Source organism: Perognathus longimembris, chromosome 12 (genome assembly GCF_023159225.1).
Source record: "Perognathus longimembris pacificus isolate PPM17 chromosome 12, ASM2315922v1, whole genome shotgun sequence".
Taxonomy (NCBI): domain Eukaryota; kingdom Metazoa; phylum Chordata; class Mammalia; order Rodentia; family Heteromyidae; genus Perognathus; species Perognathus longimembris.
Window position 1 is genome coordinate 11957273 of NC_063172.1, and position 19789 is coordinate 11977061.

General features: G+C 37.7%; 1 protein-coding gene and 1 long non-coding RNA gene across 5 annotated transcripts in view; both read right to left on the reverse strand.

The window, feature by feature from the left end:
- Nsmce2 (NSE2 (MMS21) homolog, SMC5-SMC6 complex SUMO ligase) overlaps window positions 1-19789 on the reverse strand; it is a 214035-nt gene that overhangs the window by 84877 nt on the left and 109369 nt on the right. For 2 of the 4 annotated variants that reach the window (XM_048358382.1, XM_048358383.1), the window contains one exon: window positions 10934-11017. The exons of the other annotated variants lie outside the window; for them this stretch is intronic. In XM_048358382.1, the coding sequence (XP_048214339.1) occupies window positions 10934-11017 (84 nt within the window). The remainder of the gene's footprint in view (window positions 1-10933; window positions 11018-19789) is intronic. 4 annotated transcript variants of the gene reach the window in all.
- LOC125360438 lies at window positions 13643-15621 on the reverse strand. The gene is made up of 3 exons (XR_007212740.1): window positions 15611-15621; window positions 15129-15132; window positions 13643-14421 (listed from the first exon to the last, which is right to left on the reverse strand). It is a non-coding gene; the product is annotated as an uncharacterized LOC125360438 (long non-coding RNA).

The window sequence follows — 19789 nt, forward strand, 5'->3', positions numbered from 1 at the left end:
TGGCCAAAAAGAAAAAAGAAAACAAAACAAAAGTTTATCACAGTTTATCTGAGAGAAACTGGAAATTCCTCAAGCATTTATGCACAAACATCTCATCTTTTTTGCTCAGAGCTAAAAACAAGCCTGTAACTTTCAGTGTTAAATGCTATTAATCAGTACTTTGTTAGAAATCTAGTATGAGAAAGGCTTTTTACTTAGCACAGAATGTTGAGAATCTGCACGAATCTGCTAATTTAAATTATTTAGCACATAAATCAGTTCACTATCCTTCAAGATCAGGTAAGATATAGCTCACAAAAGTACAAATAAGCTCTCTCAACATATTATCTACAGGATTTAAGGCATGAAGTAGTTTTATTTAAAGAGAAGTGGCAGTACCTTCAAGTAGGAAGGGAAAGAGAATTCTTTCTTTCCTATCAAGTATAAATAAAGAAAATGATAGTAGCCCATCCTTAGATTTAGGAGCATAGCTCAAGTGGTATAACATCAATCTAACAAGAGCAAGGCTCTGAGTTCAAACCTCTGTACCATGAAAACAAAAACCATCTATCATTGAGAATGTATCCTTTGCTATCATCATACTAAGTACTTCACAAGTATGATCACATTTGATTATTGCTACAATCTTAAAATACAGTATGCTATTAATTCATGTTCTATAGGCAAGTCACTCCAAGTATACAGCTGGTGGGTGAAGATGCTTAGAATGCCTTTGGCTCTCCTCCATAGCTCAAGTTCTTAACTCCTGAAGTATCCACTCTCAACACAGCGGTAAGCATAGATGATTTAAAATCATCAACTACCATATTTAAATAATCCTTCAGTTATAAGATGTACTACTAAGAAAACAAGCATTGCTACTTTAGGATATGCATCAATTTTCAAGATATTCAAATAATAGAAAATATGTCTTTAAACTGATGAAAGCTATGTCATCTCACCTGTTTCTTCTATTTACCATTCATTTCTGGTCTCGTGTAGTAGCTTCTCTGTACTGGGTGACTGGCTTCTGAAAAGCTACGGCTCCTACAGTAGGCATTCCATCTATTTGCAAGGCTCCAGCCTTCTCCGGGCAGTATCTCTCAGTATGTTTTCTACTGACTCTTTCCCAGTCTCCAGAACCTTTCAGTGACTGACCTCCAAATTCATCATGTGTCAAGCCTCTTAAGTTCAGCATGGTAAAAAACCTAACTCTAAGTATTTACCCCTTCTGAGGCCCACTTTTAATAGTTGCATGTCTCCTTTTAATTTTCCATATGAAATATCATCAAGTAAAATCTATTTTATAAAAATGAGGTTATACTGCATGTGTTTTTATTGTCACTTCATAAATATATAGTATATGTAGGCTGGTGTTACTGATATAACACTATTATTAACTGTCAATACGTCTCATTACTTAGAGAACAGAATTCAGACTAATGTGAAATATAGACTAAGATTTTTTTGAGCACTGTCCCTGGCTTCTTTTTGCTCAAGGCTAGCACTCTGCCACTTGAGCCACAGCGCCACCTCTGGCCATTTTCTATATATGTGGTGCTGGGGAATTGAACCCAGGGCTTCATGTATATGAGTCAAGCACTCTTGCCACTAGGCCATATTCCCAGCCCCAGACTAAGATTTTTTTGGTATAGCACAGTGGTATAGCACTTGCCTAGCATAGCTGTGACTCTGGGTTTGATTTCCAGTAGTGCTAAATAAATATACCACATAAAAAGCTAGAAGATAGTTAGAACACACATGGCAAAACAAGTGAGAATCAGAAGAAATTATAGCTACAATAATTTCAGACAAGTTTAAATTGATGAGAAGTAAAGCAAGTAGAAATGGTTTGTTGGAATATGTACTCAATAAGTAAATATCAGTCTTTTATGTGATAAACATTTTAACAACTATATATAACATTATTAAACTAACAGAAAAAAAAAACCAGAAAGCCTAGAAAAATCTGAGAAAATGGAGAAAGGCAAAGTGATTAAAAAAGTAAATTTTGAACATCTTCACACTTCCCTATCAAAATGCTAAATTAGATATGAGATAGTGTTCTCAATGCTCCAAAATATTCATGACACCTTAAATAAACTTAAAAACCTCAGGCTGACTGTAATGTCTGAAATTTTTTAAAAAATCCCAAACTTAAAATACCGTAACAGTGTCAGAACTTGGGAAACTTTGGTTTGGTCTGAAACCTTGGATCACATGACACTAATGTCAGCACTGAGTTCTTGCTGGACAACACCTGTTGCTCTCTAGCCCTTAGTGAAGAAAGGAGAACTTAATGAGGACCAGGTAACCATGCTACTTTGTTCTCCTAAATCACAAGTGCAAATGAATGCTGATGATATAAGAAGGTAGCATTCAAAGTCCCTTCATTTGCTTTTGAGTAAATAGGGAAATGTTTCACTCAAATTTTTTTCAAAGCCATTTTTTGGAAGGTATTTTGTCAGCACAATAAAATGAATTCTAAACTCCCCATGAAAATCTGCTTGCAAAAGCTACTTGTGGGTGAAAAAATGAAAAAAGAAATCAAAATAGATTTTCAAGCTGCCATGTTAGAAGCTATTATCCAAGCTTATTCTTCAGACAGATTATATTAAATTTTCCCCTTTCTGAGCTCATCTTTAGAAACTTATCTGTATGTGAACTTCAAAAGACATGCTCAGACAGCATAATGGTTACCAAAATGATCTCTGGCATCAGACTATTTGAATCCTGGCTCTGCCAATGATTAGCAAGCTACTTAATCCTTCAGTGTTTCTTTGCTTCCTTAGAAAATATAAAAAATACTATCTATGCTTACATGTCATGAATGTTCACAGCAGTATACAGGTAAAGCTCAAAAATAAGATCTGGAAGCACTGGAAAAATGTTAGTGAGTCTTAAGGCAATTGGACATGGGCTAAGGCTTATAATATATTAAGTAATGACTTGGGTTTTATTTCTTGAAGTCTCAGTTCTGTCTATATAAATTCTCTAAATATATCTTACAGACAAGCTTAAGCTTTGCCAAATGTTTTCAAGTTTGAAGCTGTTGCTTTTGTCTTTATTACCTCAAAAAAAAAAAAAAGAGCAACATTATCCTTCAGCTCATAAATCTTTTCAAATACATTTCCCTTTCACATGATAGAAGAGGTCTAACAGAAACCGAAGGTAATTCTCAGTTTAAAGACTGTTCCTTTTCATGGTTTGGTTTTTTTTTTTTTTTTTTTTTTGGCCAGTCCTGGGCCTTGGACTCAGGGCCTGAGCACTGTCCCTGGCTTCTTCCCGCTCAAGGCTAGCACTCTGCCACCTGAGCCACAGCGCCCCTTCTGGCCGTTTTCCATATATGTGGTGCTGGGGAATCAAACCTAGGGCCTCGTGTATCCGAGGCAGGCACTCTTGCCACTAGGCTATATCCCCAGCCCCATGGTTTGGTTTTTTTTTTTTTTTTTTGGCCAGTCCTGGGCCTTGGACTCAGAGCCTGAGCACTGTCCCTGGCTTCTTCCCGCTCAAGGCTAGCACTCTGCCACTTGAGCCACAGCGCCGCTTCTGGCAGTTTTCTGTATATGTGGTGCTGGGGAATCGAACCTAGGGCCTCGTGTATATGAGGCAGGCACTCTTGCCACTAGGCTATATCCCCAGCCCCCATGGTTTGGTTTTAATACCTAACGTGGATAGTATCTGAATATAAATTTGGGGCTTAACTTTTTTTTATTATTAAAACATTAACCAATGGCTCTGAGAGTTTTTGGTTGAAGAAGCCAATGTTTTCCCCACTGATTTGAAAACATTATATACCAAAATCTGTTATGTGCTTACTCTAATAGTTGTCAGCTTGTTTATTATCACTCTTTCAATGGAATCTAGGAATCACAAAGGAAAGGGCACTCATTTTGGTTCCCTGCCATTTCAAGAGGCATCTAGAGTAACAATAACAATACACTGCCCATAGTAAGAGTGGCTGAAAGTGGCTTCCCTTATAATGTGATTGCCAAAGCAGGGATATTTTAGAAATGAACAAATGCTACATCAGTGAGACAAATCTTAAGTGAGCACATTTAGGATTCTTTCAATATACTGCCAGATTTCACTTGCTAATATTTAATATTTTCTATAATCATTTTACCTTTTTCTTTTTGGTGCCAGCCAGGGCCTGGGCTCCACTCAAGTGCTCTTACCAAATGAACCATAGCTCCACTTGCAGTTAATTGGAGATAAGAGTCTCACAGTTAATTGGATAGGAGTCTCACATACTTTCCTACCCAGACTGGCTTTGAATTATGATCCTCAGATCTCAGCCTATTGAGTAGTTAGGATTACAGGTATAAGCCACAGGTGCCCAGCTTAATTTTAACTTTGAAAAAGTTATTAAACATGGAGTTTCATTTTATATATATATATACACACACATATGTATATATATCACAATGTGGCTACAGTTAACAGTATTATATTATACTCTTGAAATCTACTATAGAAGTAAATCGTCAGTGTTCATAACACATACACTTTGGTTTTCAGTGTTCTTCACAATTGTAGCTATTTGGGCTATTTTTAAAAAGCATAGTCATTCATTTTTCAGATGGAATTTAGTGTCAGAGTTAAAAATGATTACTCTTTTCAAATCTATTTCAAAAACATCTCTCATCTAGTGTAATATACCTCTTTTTATTCTAATTGTATATATATATATATTTGATGTTCCTGTCTCATCTTTAGTATACCAGCAGTTATTAACTTCATTGTTTTTCTGCTTTTCTAATTACTGTTATCATTCTGTCATTATCCTATCCTTTGTTTATTTTTTCCTGACTTTTTCCTGTGTATTGTTGTTTAACTCACATTTATGCTGTCTATCTGAAAGAAGCAATACTTTTCATCTTATGAAAGTTTCAGTAATACATCTTTGAACCTACACACTTGATAAGTCATGTACTTTTTCATTATATTCTGATGTTTTAAACTATAGTTTTCACAAGTGTGTTCATTTGAGTTACAGGTAAATGTCTTTTGTAAATCTCAAGTGATTACTACATTGGTTAATATTTAACCTAAAGTGGATTTTTTCTGCATTATGGTCAGATGTGTCAAACATAATTTCAATGTATCTTGAAATTCGTTGTGGCCTAATCTAAACCTTATATTTAATTAACTTGGTAAATTATATACTTCTGTAAACAAAGTACTCTGTAGATCAAGTAAATTTAGCTTACTGAGTATTTAGTACTGTATATTCCTTGCTTTGTTTGCTCTAAAATTGCAACACCAGTTGTGGTTTTTCCAATTCTTATACTCTTAAAGCATGTTTTGATGAAAAGAAAGATACATGGTCATGGCTTTGCCAGTGTTTACTACATTTTTAACATTAAAAACAAATGATATTGCACCATATAATAATTCTATGCTTGAAATTCTATACTAACAATAACATCAACCTCTTCCAGTAGCCGTTATTTGATAGATTTTCAATCTTTGCCTCATCATTAAAGAACATATGCCTTTGGATTATATAATGGAGTAAGGAAAAAAAAAACAAGGAATCATCATTGTCTCTTAATAGCTGAATCACTGTAGTAATGAATATTTGGTTTTAATTTTCAAACTATTTTTTTAAGCTTCCAAATGATTTTTCTTCCATCCCTTGGCCATAATGAGAATTTTTCTCCAAGGATTCTAAGAAATACTAATTAAGAAAGTGCCCCCACCTTCACACCATATTATGAAATCTTTTTCCTCCTCTCTTTAGCCAACAAGAAATGAGTACCTTGGGAAGTTATCCTATTTCTATTCTGCTGTTGATGAATTTTAAGCTTTCTTCCTAAGTTTCCCTCTGAACCCTTGTCTATGTCCTGCCTGCCAAGTTGTTGAGAAACACTTGTACTGGCAGATCCCCGTCATGGGTTCCACTACTGTGTGAGGAATCATTGGTCATCAGAATCATTGCTCACCAGGACATCCACAGCTATGTACAATTCTTTCCCACTTAAAAAAAATAAAAATCATTGCTGGGAGCTACTGATTCATGCCTGTAATCTTACCTACCCAGGAGTATGAGTCTGCGTGCTTGTTGAAAGCCAGCCTGGGCAAAAAAGTCTGTGAGACTTTAATCTCCAATAAACCACCAAAAAAGCAAGAAGTGGAGCTGTAGCACACGTGGTTAAGTGTTTGAGTGTAAAAGTACTTAAGGGGCAGTGCTCAGGCCCTGAGTTCAAGCCCAAGTCCTGGCATTAAAAAAGATAATTAAAAAGTTCTTCAACTGACTAATTACTTCCTTGGGTCCTATACAGCTTTCATATTTTTTTCAGAGGTGGTATATATACAAGTGAGATATTTTGTGTGACTTTTAGGTCAATTAGCCTTTTGTTGCTCTTTCAAGGAAAAGTGCCTCAGCTGGCTATAAAATATACTACCACTACTACCCTCTGCCCCCCACCATGTGCTCCATTACTTCCTAGCATACAGTGCCACTGCTTAACTGGATATGTTACTTTTTTCCTCATAGATAATTATTTGCTCCCTCACCTCTATTCCACCCCATCCACAGAAAACTTTGGTTTGAATATGTATTAGAGTAAATCTTTCACAATTAATTTTTGTTTTCTTTACTATCATCTTCACTGAGATTGTTGGGGAGAGTAGAGCTGACTGCATCTTGATTAGGGAAACACGGTACCAAATGTTGGGGGGGGGAATAGAGCTGACTCCATCATGATTAGGGAAACATGGTAGCAATTGTTAAAATAAAGTTAAAATATTAGGTCAACCTGACCGCAAAATTCTGCTTCTGTAAATGGCTTGCTTAGCTTGTTTGTTGTTTGCTCTACTCCCTGCGTCAACCTCCTACATCTGTGCTACACTTTTACCTTTATAAACCCCGGCTCAAGGACTGTTAGGGGTAGCAGTTTCAGTTCCCGAGTCTGTGCTGTGTCCCTGGCCGGTCAGTTCACTTTTTGCTTCCCCAATAAATCCACCCTTTTGCTTGGGACTGTCTCTGAGTGGTGGAATCTTGGAGGGACATGGAATCTCCTCCCTCGAACCCCATAACAAGATATAATTTATATATATTAAAATTTTTGTTGGACATCTCATGATCCCTTTGATGTGAAGATTCTTGATTCTGTTTAGCTAAGATGTATTTGTTTGCATTTTAATATTGATATTGCTTCTCTACATGCTCATATCATATTTTCCTTTAAACTTTATAGGCTGTCCTTTAATACAATCTATAAATTGTAATACTAAATTTCTACCCCATCATCTAAACAAGAAAGATTTGTTCATGTAAAAATCTACATTTCACTATACTGAGATCACTATACTGAAATTTTTATGGATCTGATAGAATCTTTTAGGGTCAAGCAAAAGAAAAATTGAAACAGTAAGTGCAACTTAAAGATTATTCTCTGCTCCACTGTGTCTACCACTGTGATCCACATATAGTCAGCAGCTGGCCTGGCCATGCCAAGAGTCAATCACACAAGAGCTTGGAGCCACTGCATGGGTATTTGTGCTGAGGGGCAGAATCTCTTCTCCAGCACTTAGTAATTGCCAGAGACTCTAAAAGTTTCAAAATAAGTTTCCCTTCCTCTTTTACAACTGTAATGTAGTTCATCCTTCTCACTGTACTGCAAAGAGCATTTGGTAGAGTCCCTATTTTGTATGGGATGAATGCAGGGTTCTTGCTGGAAGAGAGTTTTGTGAAGTTATACATTTGGATGGCACTATTTTGTGACAGCAATAAGATTTTTTTCCTAACTAAGTTCACTTGAACACTATAGAGAAGATATAGATGGGGATGGGTAGTACAGATGGTGGTGAATTCATGAGTTCAATATGCAAGCCTAGCTCACCATCTTAAACCAGAAGCCTATCTATTGTTGAATGTCCAGCAGCTGATTGTCACTGCCACACGGCTCTCTCCCCATCTGTCTCACTGGCTCCATCTCAAAACCTGCTTTGCCTTCATTACTCTTTCCTGGTTTCTTCTTTCCTTCCCTCTCATTCTATGTTCATTTCCTCAGCAAGCTCATCCACTCCTGGCTTCAAATAGCATCTGTATCAGTAGTTCTCAAAACTTCTCCCCAGTATGTTATGTAGGAACACACACTCACTTATCAGTAACACATCTTATAGGACCACAGGATCTCAGCCACAAAGACACTCAAAAATATCAAAGGGCATTTGTCATTTCAAGAGCCATTTCTCAGGTCCAAGGATTTCTGGTCTGATTCATGTCTGTTCCATCTGTCTAATGAATGACACCATCGTCCACTGTGATGAAAACTGCAGAATATTTACATAAAGCTGGGTGTTATCAGGCAAATCCCTTCCCTGCCACCAGGGATGGGAGCAGGAAAGAAATGTTATTTGGTACCTTCTTGGTGGGCATCAGTTCCATCATACCTGTCAAGAAGGCAGCCTGGGAACAAGTGGCACAGTGGTAACCCCAGAGAATAAAGTGTGTGAGCATAGGGCCCAGCTAAAGGGTGAATACAGAATCACTGGGGGTTGGGGTGGCAAGCCTGAGTGAGGAGATGGGGGTCCTAATCTAAGCACACCAGAGACAGGTGTGAGGACCCTCTAACCCCCATCTTTGGTAGAAACTCACAATGAAGAAGTCTGGAAGTCACTGCCACTAGACTCTAGGAAAATGTTCTCCCTCTTGTTTGTTCACCACCACATCTAACAAATGCCTAACACTGAAGCTCAACAAGTACATGTGCAACAAATCAATTCAGTAAATCACTAAATTCTGTGACTTCTAATTCATGTTTTTTAACCAATTCTCGGCTTTTCATCTATGTTATCAGCACTTTGGTTAAAATCACTACCATTACTACTGCTTACATGGCTAACTAGCACTCTTCCTAGCCATCAAGTCCTGCTTCATCCATTTCATTCTCCAGGTTGCAGTCAGAATTGTCTTTCTCAGGTACAGATCAGTTTTTTTTGTTATTACTCCTCAAATTAAAGCCTTTGAAAATCAAATCCAAACTTCTCAACAGACATGTAAGTCTTTAACTGTCTTAACTTTATATATAGTGTGCAACTCAGTGTGCAACATGGTTACAGAATTCTTTCTTTTTCTGTTAATACTGGGGTTAGAATTGAGGACCTCATGCTGGCTAGGCAGGCTTTCTACTGCTGAGGCAAACTTCCCATCCTATTTTGCACTAGTTATTTCTCAAATAATCTTGCTTCCTAGTCTGGCAAGCATTCGAGTACCTATCTACCTATTTATGCTTCCAGCTGTGGCTAGGATGACAGGGGCATGTCCAGATACTGGACATGAATGTTTTTGTCCTAGAATGTCTTTAACTTTAATCTTCTCTATTTCAGCTTCCCAAGTAGTCAGGATTACAGTTGTGAGTCATTGTGCCTAGATACTGTCACAAACTTTTTGACATCCAAAGATGAATTAAAAACATGTCTGTCATTCTCCCTAAAGTACTCTTTCTCCAACCGAATCTATTCTGCACTATAACTGCTGACAACTTGTTTGTCTCCTCAACTACACTGAAATTATTCATAGAGGGACCAATGTCTGTCCTACACAGTTACTGACATACAGTGGCCAAACATTTGTCACATCTCAGGTGGCCATCTGTCTCTATTTATTCTATTATTTTACCTGTATTTATGGCACCATTTACATACTTTTCTATTAACAAGAATTTGGACAGAATACCTGCACTTTGATAAAATGTACAAGTATAAAGTTCTGAAAAATATAGGTAGTTTTAAGAATTCTAGGTTCATCCTTTCCTCATTCATTAAGCATTTATTGAAAGGACTATGGTTTTACTTTTTTAAAAAAATCCTTAAAATTTCTCCTGTTAGCATATAATATACCCTACTGCCTAGTGTGCTTTATGCTTATTCTAAGTTGTATATCATAAGATGCCATAACTGATATCCTAAGGAAGGATGAGCACCATGAGATTTCCTCTCAAAATGGTGAATAACTTGTTTTTGAGTGTTTGGCTTCTTCCAGGCCCAATGTCCATTCTCGTAGAGCTTACTAATCTTCTAGTCGTGATGTCTCCAGATGTGATGCAAGCCCTGCTCACAAGGAATGAAAGCTAGATCTGACTCTTCATTAGCACCATATTTATGCAAGGGAGAAAGGAAGCCACAGGATAAGAAATTTGGTCAAAGGGCCTGGTTGAATCAGAATCTAGATAATCAAGAATGATCGATGGGCCCATATTATATCTGCACAGTAATTTAATCCCACGAGCCATATGAATTTCTTACATGTATCAGCAATCCTACTGGGTCTTATTTTGCTTTGGGATTTCAGTTGTATGAGTCAGTAACCGTATGATTGTTAAAATTAATATGTTTTATAAGAACCTAGCTTGAAAAAATAGTTTAAGATTCTACATTTACCTATCACATCTAAAATTTTTGTGAGTTCTTAATTTAATGTTTAAAATATATTTACCCATATTTATTATATTTTATCTTACAGGCATATAAGATATATATGCATGCATATACATATACACACATATGCTGAGAAATGCTCTGGTTAAATTCTTAGTGAAATTTAAGGATTAGTTATTGTGGTTAGGAGTTGCAAGGAAAAGGGGGAGAAAATGGGAGTGAAGGGGGAAAAGATGTTTAACAAAGTCCCAGATCATAGTGCACTTATTGGACACAATAGCCAATTAAAAAAAAAAAATCCAAGATCCACTTTAAGAATTGTAATAGGTTTTGCCCTGCTATCTACTAGTGAAACTCTTTTTGGCAAGAAACCATTGTTTATGATTTACTGGAATCTAGTTTAGATTCCATTATGTTCACAGAGAAGCTGAATGAGTTACAGAAAGTTTGTGCTTTGCATTCTTCTGTAATAGTGCACACAGGGCCTGAAGCCCTTTCAGATACTTTGGGGACTGTTTTGAGAAAAGAGAGTCAGTTGAGAATGGAAGAAAAAAAAATCTATGACCTCGTTCATTGCCTGCTCTACTTGCATCTTTATCCTTAATCTGGTCCAACTCATTGTGGCTTCCATCTTCTTTGGGTTTCACTGCTGCAAGAGAGAGGAGTTAAGAAGTGACTTGAGTATGATAAGGATCAGTGCTGACTGGGATGCAACCGGGGATGCTGTGAAATCAGAACTGGCAGAGGTCATCATAACATGGCATCTATAATACACATATATTCCATTTGTCCATCCAGGTGCGGAGTTTGCAAATCCAAACAAATACTTACCCAGAACAGGGTTAACTGTCATCAAGACAATATTTCTGAGTACTCTCTGAGATGTGCAAACAGAATCTCTTAACAAGTAGCTTCTGGGAAGAACTATTCTGGTGACGCATGGAAGGTAAAGGGAACATGGCGCAAAGGAGAATGGGAATCACCTAGGAAATCTACAGTGGCAGCACCAGATGCCTAAAAGGTAGCATTTACCTTGCAGGTTTTGATGCCAATCTCACTGACTAAACCCTGGAATTGTAGACTCATGCTAACAAAACTCAGAGGACTGGTGTAAATGTATTAAAAAAAAGAAGGCATCTTTAGTAATTCACTATGAACAACAGAAGAATGCATTGGTGGCTGGCTGTAGTGAACTATGCTTCAGAAGGCAATTTACCAGAGTAAGACTTGGTGTGCATGGAAACAGAGCAAGTGGAGTTCCTCCCGCACAGGATGCTCTGCTGTTCTTTAAAACAGGATTAATCTTGAGTATAACTAGATACAAGGATCCTCAACCTAACAGAGGCTGTTGGTCTGACAATACTTTTTAGTTGCCATACAAATGGACATGAACAGGCTATTTGGAGACAGAGAAAATGCTCTTCTGATGACACAAGATGTCAATACCTTTTCATTAGGGTATCAGAGTCAAGTCTGATGGCCCAAGATATATTTATGTCTCTTTAGATCATATCATTTCTCTTTGCTTTAGTCATCGAATATTCAAGTTTAATAATTTTGAGAGGGTATTCTCATGGTCATGCTTTCTGGGACCCAGAGGGAAACCACATGGTGGAATCCACATCTGCCTACAGTTCCACAAAGCGTTGGTTAAACTCAAATCAACCTATACTTACTGTTCCAACTTTATGCCACTACTGTGCCAGGTACAAAATAACACCCAAAAGTGTAACAAGAACACTCAAGGAAACGTTTACCTGTTGGATGCTAATAGCCATTTGTTTTTTGTAAGGTACATTTACTCATTTATTTTTCTCTATCATTCATAGTCTCTCTACCATTTCTTGTACCAGGACTTACTCAGTCCAAGATACAGAAAGAAAAATATATTTTATGCTACAGTTTAGAGAAGATACATTTACTTAAAAACTATCAAGTGATATGAAGCATAGGAGAGAGAATATTTTTCTATTTGTAAAAGTTAAAAGACTTTATTTCTCTTTTTCTTTGGGGGGGCAGTACTGGGATTTAAACTCAGGACCAGTGCTTCCTAGGCTGATACCTAATTTACCACTTGAGCCATGCTGCCAGCCTAATAACAAAGATTATTTTAAAAGTTTAATATAGTGAGATAAGGGAAGAAATATAAGATTCTTTCTTACTTCTTTCCTACTTCCTTTTTATATCCAAGGAAAGACCTCCATAATAGTTTGGTATTTCTGGATCTTTTTCTATGTATATGAAGCACATACACACTTATATATGAATACAAGTAAATTTATATCATATAAATGTGCAACATTTTTCTATTACATACATGTGTAATGTCATACTATATTAATATTTTGGGTAATTTATTTTAGATTTATTTGCTCTAAATTGCAATCAAAATGCATACAGAAAAGTACTTAGTTTAAAAAGGTTTTGTACAGCAAGTCAATAAATAGGAAATTGTACATTTCCCAGAAACTCTTTACTCCCAATATCTCCAAATGACTGCACTGAATTTATGTAGTTTTACTATGGCGAGGCATAGGAAGTTCTCATGTGCCTGACACCCTTAGGGATAGAGCAGCTTCATTTATAAAGACCATCTCTGATGCTCACTTTCCTTTGAATTTCAGCCTTTAATTCCTTATTTTTTGTGTGTATTTTGAAAAATGCTTCCTCAAATACAATGAATGAAAGGTATATTCATGTTTAACAATTCCAGGCCATTCTTATACTAGTAAAAGGAAGTTGTCCTATTCCCACATGGGAGCAGCTGTGGGTTAAGGGCAACAGAGAGATGTAGAAGAAACTGATTTCCTGCTCTGAGGTTATTTTCTTTTTCTTTTGGTTAGTCATAGAGTTTGAACTTAGGGCCTAGGCACTGTCCTGTCTGAACTGTCTTTGAATTGTAATCCTTAGAATGGAGCTAGGATTACAGGTGTGAGCCACCAGTGCCCGGCAGAAAGACAGAGTGACAGCTGGCCCTATATGACTGGCAGAGTTTAAACAAGGAGAGAGAGGAATGAGGAGTGGGTGAGGTGGATGAGAGCTGTGCTCTGGGGGCTGGGAATGTGACTTAACAATAGAGTGCTTGCCTAGCATGCATGAAGCCCTGGGTTCGATTCCTCAGTGTTACATAAACAGAAAAAGTTGGAAATGGTGTTATGGCTCAAGTGCTAGCCTTGAGCAAAAAGAAGCCAGGGGCATTGCTCAGACCCTGAGTCCAAAACCCAAGACTAGCAAAAAAAAAAAAAAAAAAAAAAAGAAAGAAAGAAAGAAAAAAAGAAAAGAAAAGAAAGGAGAGCTGTGCTCTGACCAGACATGGTGGAGAAATGGAACTTGTACCTGTACAGGACCATGAAGTTCACCTGGCTTGGGGTAAACTCCAGTTTACATTGAGCCCAATGATTACATGGACATAATAAAGCCATAGCATGAAACATGGAGAGTCATGAATATTGAGTGTTTATAAATGGTTTAATGGAAAATATAAGTCATTATAAATCACTCATTTCACAAGGAAATAATACAAAATAACATGTACCACATGTTGAATGATGTAAAGCCTCTGAAAAGCTTGTTTTACTAAGTTATACTTAAAGTTATATTTTAGGGAGATAACCTAGGTATCCTAGGTATCCTAGGTAACCTAGGTATCAAGGAAAGAAAAGACTCAGAGCACAGAGTCTTTATACCTCAGCAGTATAAGACACTTGAAAGGGCCTGTCTGGTTTTCACACTCTGAAAAATGTAGATACACCAATTTTACAGGATTGTGGTAAGAATTAAATACACATCTGATGGCACAGACATCTATTAGTTTACTTCTTCTCAACTTAGTCCTGATGTAGGCTGCTAAAGATCAGAAGTGACACCTGGTCACAGAAATGGAAAAAATAAAGCAAAGAGACTTTTCTAAATAACCATTAAGGATCAATTTATTGGGTGCAGGTATGAAAGAGGGAAAGGCAAAGATTTCAGAAGGGGAGACTGGAAAATGGTAATGGATTACAGATGAATTACATGTGTGATCTACAGCACACATGGAGTCATGACAATCATCTTCTCCATCTGTTACCCTAGCCTACAAGCGTCTTCACTTAGGTATGGAGCAACCTCCTTGTATCTACAAAGATGGCTTGGAATGTTTTAAAAGAAAAATATATTTACATTCATTTTTATTTCAGAAAAAGTTCAAGAATACACACAAAAAATCTTAAAATAAATCGAAACATATAAAATTATATACCCAATTATTGCAGTGGTTAAAACTTTACAATAACTAGCTTAGCAAGGAATGGAAAACAATGAAACTAAAATCTTTCACATGTGACTTTAAAAAGAATAATTCCACACAGATAAAGTAGTTGATAAAATTGAATACCTTTAGGATTTCACCTTATTTATGGTATTTATACCATGTGAATCAGAATGGTAAAATTATGAGAACCAAAAATTAGGATTTTTTTTTCTGATTTTACAGTGGCCTCGTACATGACCTTCTACCACTGTGCTATAGCCCCAGTCCCAACTCATTGCTTTTTGAATTCTTTTCATTACAGAGTTCCCAGAGACCAACCTGCTGGAGAAGTATGAATGATAGGTGGTACATACAACTCTGCAGTGATCTGTCACACCATAGGCTCCTTCCTTTCTGTGAGGCCACATCCTTCAAGAAGTTGATAGGGCTGGTAATTGCATACTAAGCCTCCAGAACTAGTTAGGACTCTGGGATGTGACCCCCTTTTTTTGCAATGTAGTTCTTCAACATCACTTGAAAAATAAAATGTCATTTACCTCCTAGCTCCTGTCAGAAAGCAACTCATTCACACAACAATTCTTCAGTCCAAACTACCAATACATCTACCCTTTTTTAGTACTTATGATCACATTTCAAAAAGAATGTTAAGAATATTTGTATATATAGTACTATAAAAGGTGAGAAAGAGGAAAAAAAGAAAAGAGCAACACATTGTAGCTTTGTAATAGTTAGAAGAAGAGGAAGAAGAGGGAGAAGAGGAGGAGAAGAGGAAAGAGAAAGAGAAGGGGGCAAGGGTATAAGTGAAGCAAGACTAGACACGAGAGCTGATGCAGCTGGGGAAGAGATCCTTGGTTATTGTGCCTACTTTGTAAAGTTCTGAAATCTTCCATAATAAAAACAGGCACCTGCCCATTTTATCCTAATTATCTCCTAATCTCAACAGAAACATCATAGTACTATCAACAGTACCAAAGTAAATGTCATCAAAACACTGAATTTCAAAAGTTACAGAGGCTTACTTGCCCAATTAAAAAACGTATGCTAGACAGTAATCCTTACTATGTATATTGTACTTATATAAAGTACTTTCAAATCCATTATCTCTTCTTGATAACACCAAGAGACAGTGGATAACACTGTTATTGTGAAAAAGATGTATGCAGTTCAGGAGTTGAGTGACAGTCATTCAGTCCACCAATATTTACTGGACACTTCCTATGTGGCAGGCAAATCTATCCAAGCTGATAGAAATAATAACCTTTTGGATGTGCATAGTATAGCAATGAAACAGATCTAGACATTAGTAATTACATGCTGATGTGATCTATGCTACAATTAAGTGTTTTCCAAGTTTTCTTGTACTGGGATGACCTACAGTAGAAAATATATCTTACATTACATCTCAGTATACACAAACATATGTTTATGTGGAACAAAAGTTTTATGAAAGGATATTCTTCTTATACACGACACATACTACTATTTTCTTTTTTGTGTGTTTCAACTCAGGGCTTCAGGCTTGCGAGTCTGTTCCTTTATACCACTTGACCTATGCCTCCAGCATTGCTTTTTTGTAGTTTTAGAGATAGAGTTTGGTAAAAACTTCTCTGCCTGAGCTGGCCCCAAATTGCAATCTTGCAGATTACAGCACCTCTTAAGTAACCAGTATTAGAGGAAGGAGCCACTACATGGAGTTTTTATGTTTATTTTGGTAGTCCTGGGTTTTGAACTGAGGGCTTTCTACTTGGCAGGCATTCTACTCTTTGGGTCACAGTCTCAGTGAGCAGTTCCACCCTGGGATTTTTTAACATGTTCGATGCAGCATCTGTTCAATTTTAACAAAATATTTGGTTATAATCTCTTACATGAATTTTGCTATTTACTAGTGAGTTTCAACTGATAGTGTTCAAATATGAAATGAGGAGTGTGAGTTTATAGAATTTATCTCAACACAATGAAAAAAACAAGCTTCCCAGGAGCAGGAAAAGCTTTAAATAAGAGGTTGGGGGGCTGGAGATATGGCCTAGTGGCAAGAGTGCTTGCCTTGTATACATGAGGCCCTGGGTTCAATTCCCCAGCACCACATATACAGAAAATGGCCAGAAGTGGCACTGTGGCTCAAGTGGCAGAGGGCTAGCCTTGAGCAAAAAGAAGCCAGGGACAGTGCTCAGGCCCTGAGTCTAAGCCCCAGGACTGGCCAAAAAAAAAAAAAAAAAAAAAAGAGGTTGGCCTCTGGTGATTTAATATTAAAGCGGGAGAACTAAAACTAAAGTCTTCATATGCTTCAATCACTTTGCTCATGTTCCATCTTGTACTAGCCAAGTCCAACATAGCATCAGGCTGGGAACTCACTAACAAGCTATGGAAATAAGTTACTGTCTTGAAAAGATGACAGTTGTCATTCACATTTACTGAATCTTCATTATGCGGCATAGTATGTCTTCTAGATTATATCATTCTGACAGACTCCCTGTAAGACAATTACAACTATTTTTTTTTCTAATTGTAAAAAATCCTAGGGTTTGGGAATGTAGCTTAGCAGTAGAGTGCTTGCCTAGCATGCATGAAGCCCTGAAGTGGCACTGTGGCTCAAGTGGTAGAGTGCTAGCTAGCCTTGAGCAAAAGGAAGCCAAGGGCAGGGCTCAGACCCTGAGGTTCAAGCCCCAGGACTGGCAAATAAAACAAAATAAATAAATCCTATTTTAAAACTAATGCCGCTGTCATGAGACAAGATTTACTCTATGGGGAACAGTTCTAAGTATCTGTCCTTTTGAAAGATTTTTACAAAATAAAGCCTTATGCCAGGTGTGGTATTTTCCTACCCATTTAGGAAACTGAGATTGAGGATTGTGTTAAGATCAGCTCCAACGAAAAGTTTATGAAACCTCCATCTCAACCAATAGTTGGGCATGGTACCATGCACCACTTATCAACCTGGCTACATAGGAGGCTGAAATCAGAGTGATAATGGTTCCAGGCTAGCCTAGACAAAAAAAAAATTTTTTTTTTTTTTTGGCCAGTCCTGGGCCTTGGACTCAGGGCCTGAGCACTGTCCCTGGCTTCTTCCCGCTCAAGGCTAGCACTCTGCCACTTGAGGCACAGCGCCGCTTCTGGCCGTTTTCTGTATATGTGGTGCTGGGGAATCGAACCTAGGGCCTCGTGTATCTGAGGCAGGCACTCTTGCCACTAGGCTATATCCCCAGCCCCCCCCAAAAAATTTTTTTTAAATTAAATCTCATCTCAACAGAAAAAGCTGCCCATAGTGACTTGAGCCTGTCATCCTAGCTACGGTGAGAAGCTTATAGGAGAATGTGGCCCAAGCCTAAGCAAAAAGATCCTATCTTTAAAATAACAAGAGGAAGAAGGCTAGAGGCATGGCTCAAGGGGGAGAGGGCCTGTCTAGCAAATGTGAAGCCCTGAATTAAACCCCAGTATGGGTGAGGGGAAGCCTTAAAATGCAAGAACACATATTAAATACAAAATCAAATAATCAGGCACTATCTTTTTTTTAATTTAACAATACTAGGTGTTGAACCCATGACCCAGCACTACTATAGAGTTACATCCCCTAGATAGTATGATTTTAATCAACAATCAGTTTATGTCATGATTTTGTACAATGCAATAATCCTCTATTTCAGTCTCAGAAACTGACTCCTGATACAGATGAGCTGTACCTACCACATACACAGTTTAGGAAGGAGTTAGTGCTGATTCCTCCCTTACCCTGTTATGCCAAGTGGCGAGACAACCACCAAGAAGACCACCGAGACTCATACATTCCGAAATACAATAGCAAGGCAAGACTTTATTCAACGGGGCCGTGGACCAGGCCTTGTCCTACCCACGACACAGCGGGGGTTAGGAGGCAGCCCCAAGCTACGATTACACAGGGCTTATAAAGGCAAAAAACAAAGTTACAACAATCAAGCAAGCAAGATTAGGATACAGGTACAAATCTGATTGGCTCAGGGTTCGATTCTAGGAGAGGTCAGAGTTAAGCATTCCCAGCGGTTAGAGTTCTAGACCGACTGGGCCCTAATGGGCTTGTCCTGGGTCTGCTCACAAGGCCTGCTTATCTCAGGTTCGTGTGGTAAAGTGGGAATCGCGTGGTAAAATGGGGTTCGCGTGGTAAAATGGGGCCTGACTTCAAAGTCTGGCACTTCAACACTTCAACACTATCCCATGCTGTTCTGATCTCTAAGAAATACAGGGGCAAGATCTGGGAGATCCATGGACTTGATTCTGCTCTCTTTTCCTCTCACAGGAAGCGCTCCAGTTTTAGGTACTTGTTTTTCAAATCTAATTTGCTCTATTGTACCAAGGACTCATGTACTAATATTGGCCTAGACAGGTGACTTCCTTGTGCTTTTTCTCTATTAGCTAATAAGAAAGAAAAAATGTTTATGAACAACTTGCTGTAGTACTAGTATGCACTGGGCCTTCAGTATTCACTGAGGAGACTGCTATTGATAGAGAACAGAAAATAGACAAAAGGAAGAAAGTTAATTGGATTTCACAAGATATAGAGGGCCCACACCTCTTTCTCACTTCTGCATTCCCCAAGGGAAAACATGCTTTGAATATCAATGGTCAAAGACTTTGATGGCTCATTATTCAAAACATAGTACTTACTGATAGGCCAGGCATGGTGGTTTACACCTATAATCTCCCTATTTTGGGGAGTTTGAGCTAGGAGGATCCTAAATTCCAGACCAGCTTGAGCACATAAGAACACCTTATTTTTAAGGGATTGTTCTTAATTAAAATTAAACTAAACTAAATCAAAATCATTGCTAAGGATTTATGTCTTCAATGACTGAAAGGCCTTATAAAATTGAAAGGATTCTCAGTTATAGGCCAGAAGGAAAGGAGAATTACATCTTTTAAAGTCACTGAAAAAACAAGCCATATGTAAAGACATTCTAATGTTTGGCTGAATCTCTTTGCCTGAAAGACATGCTTAGGCTTGATGACTGAGCGTTTGAAAGAAGTCTGAATGGGTGAGTAAATTACATTTACAAGGTCTTCAAAGGATTTTCATGTTGTAGGGTTGTATTTTTTGTTGTTGTTGTTGTGTTTTGTTTTTACAGTGCTGAGGATTGAAACCAAAATCATCACAGGCTCAGCAAGAGTTCTACCACTGAGCTACATCCTCAGGCCAGATCT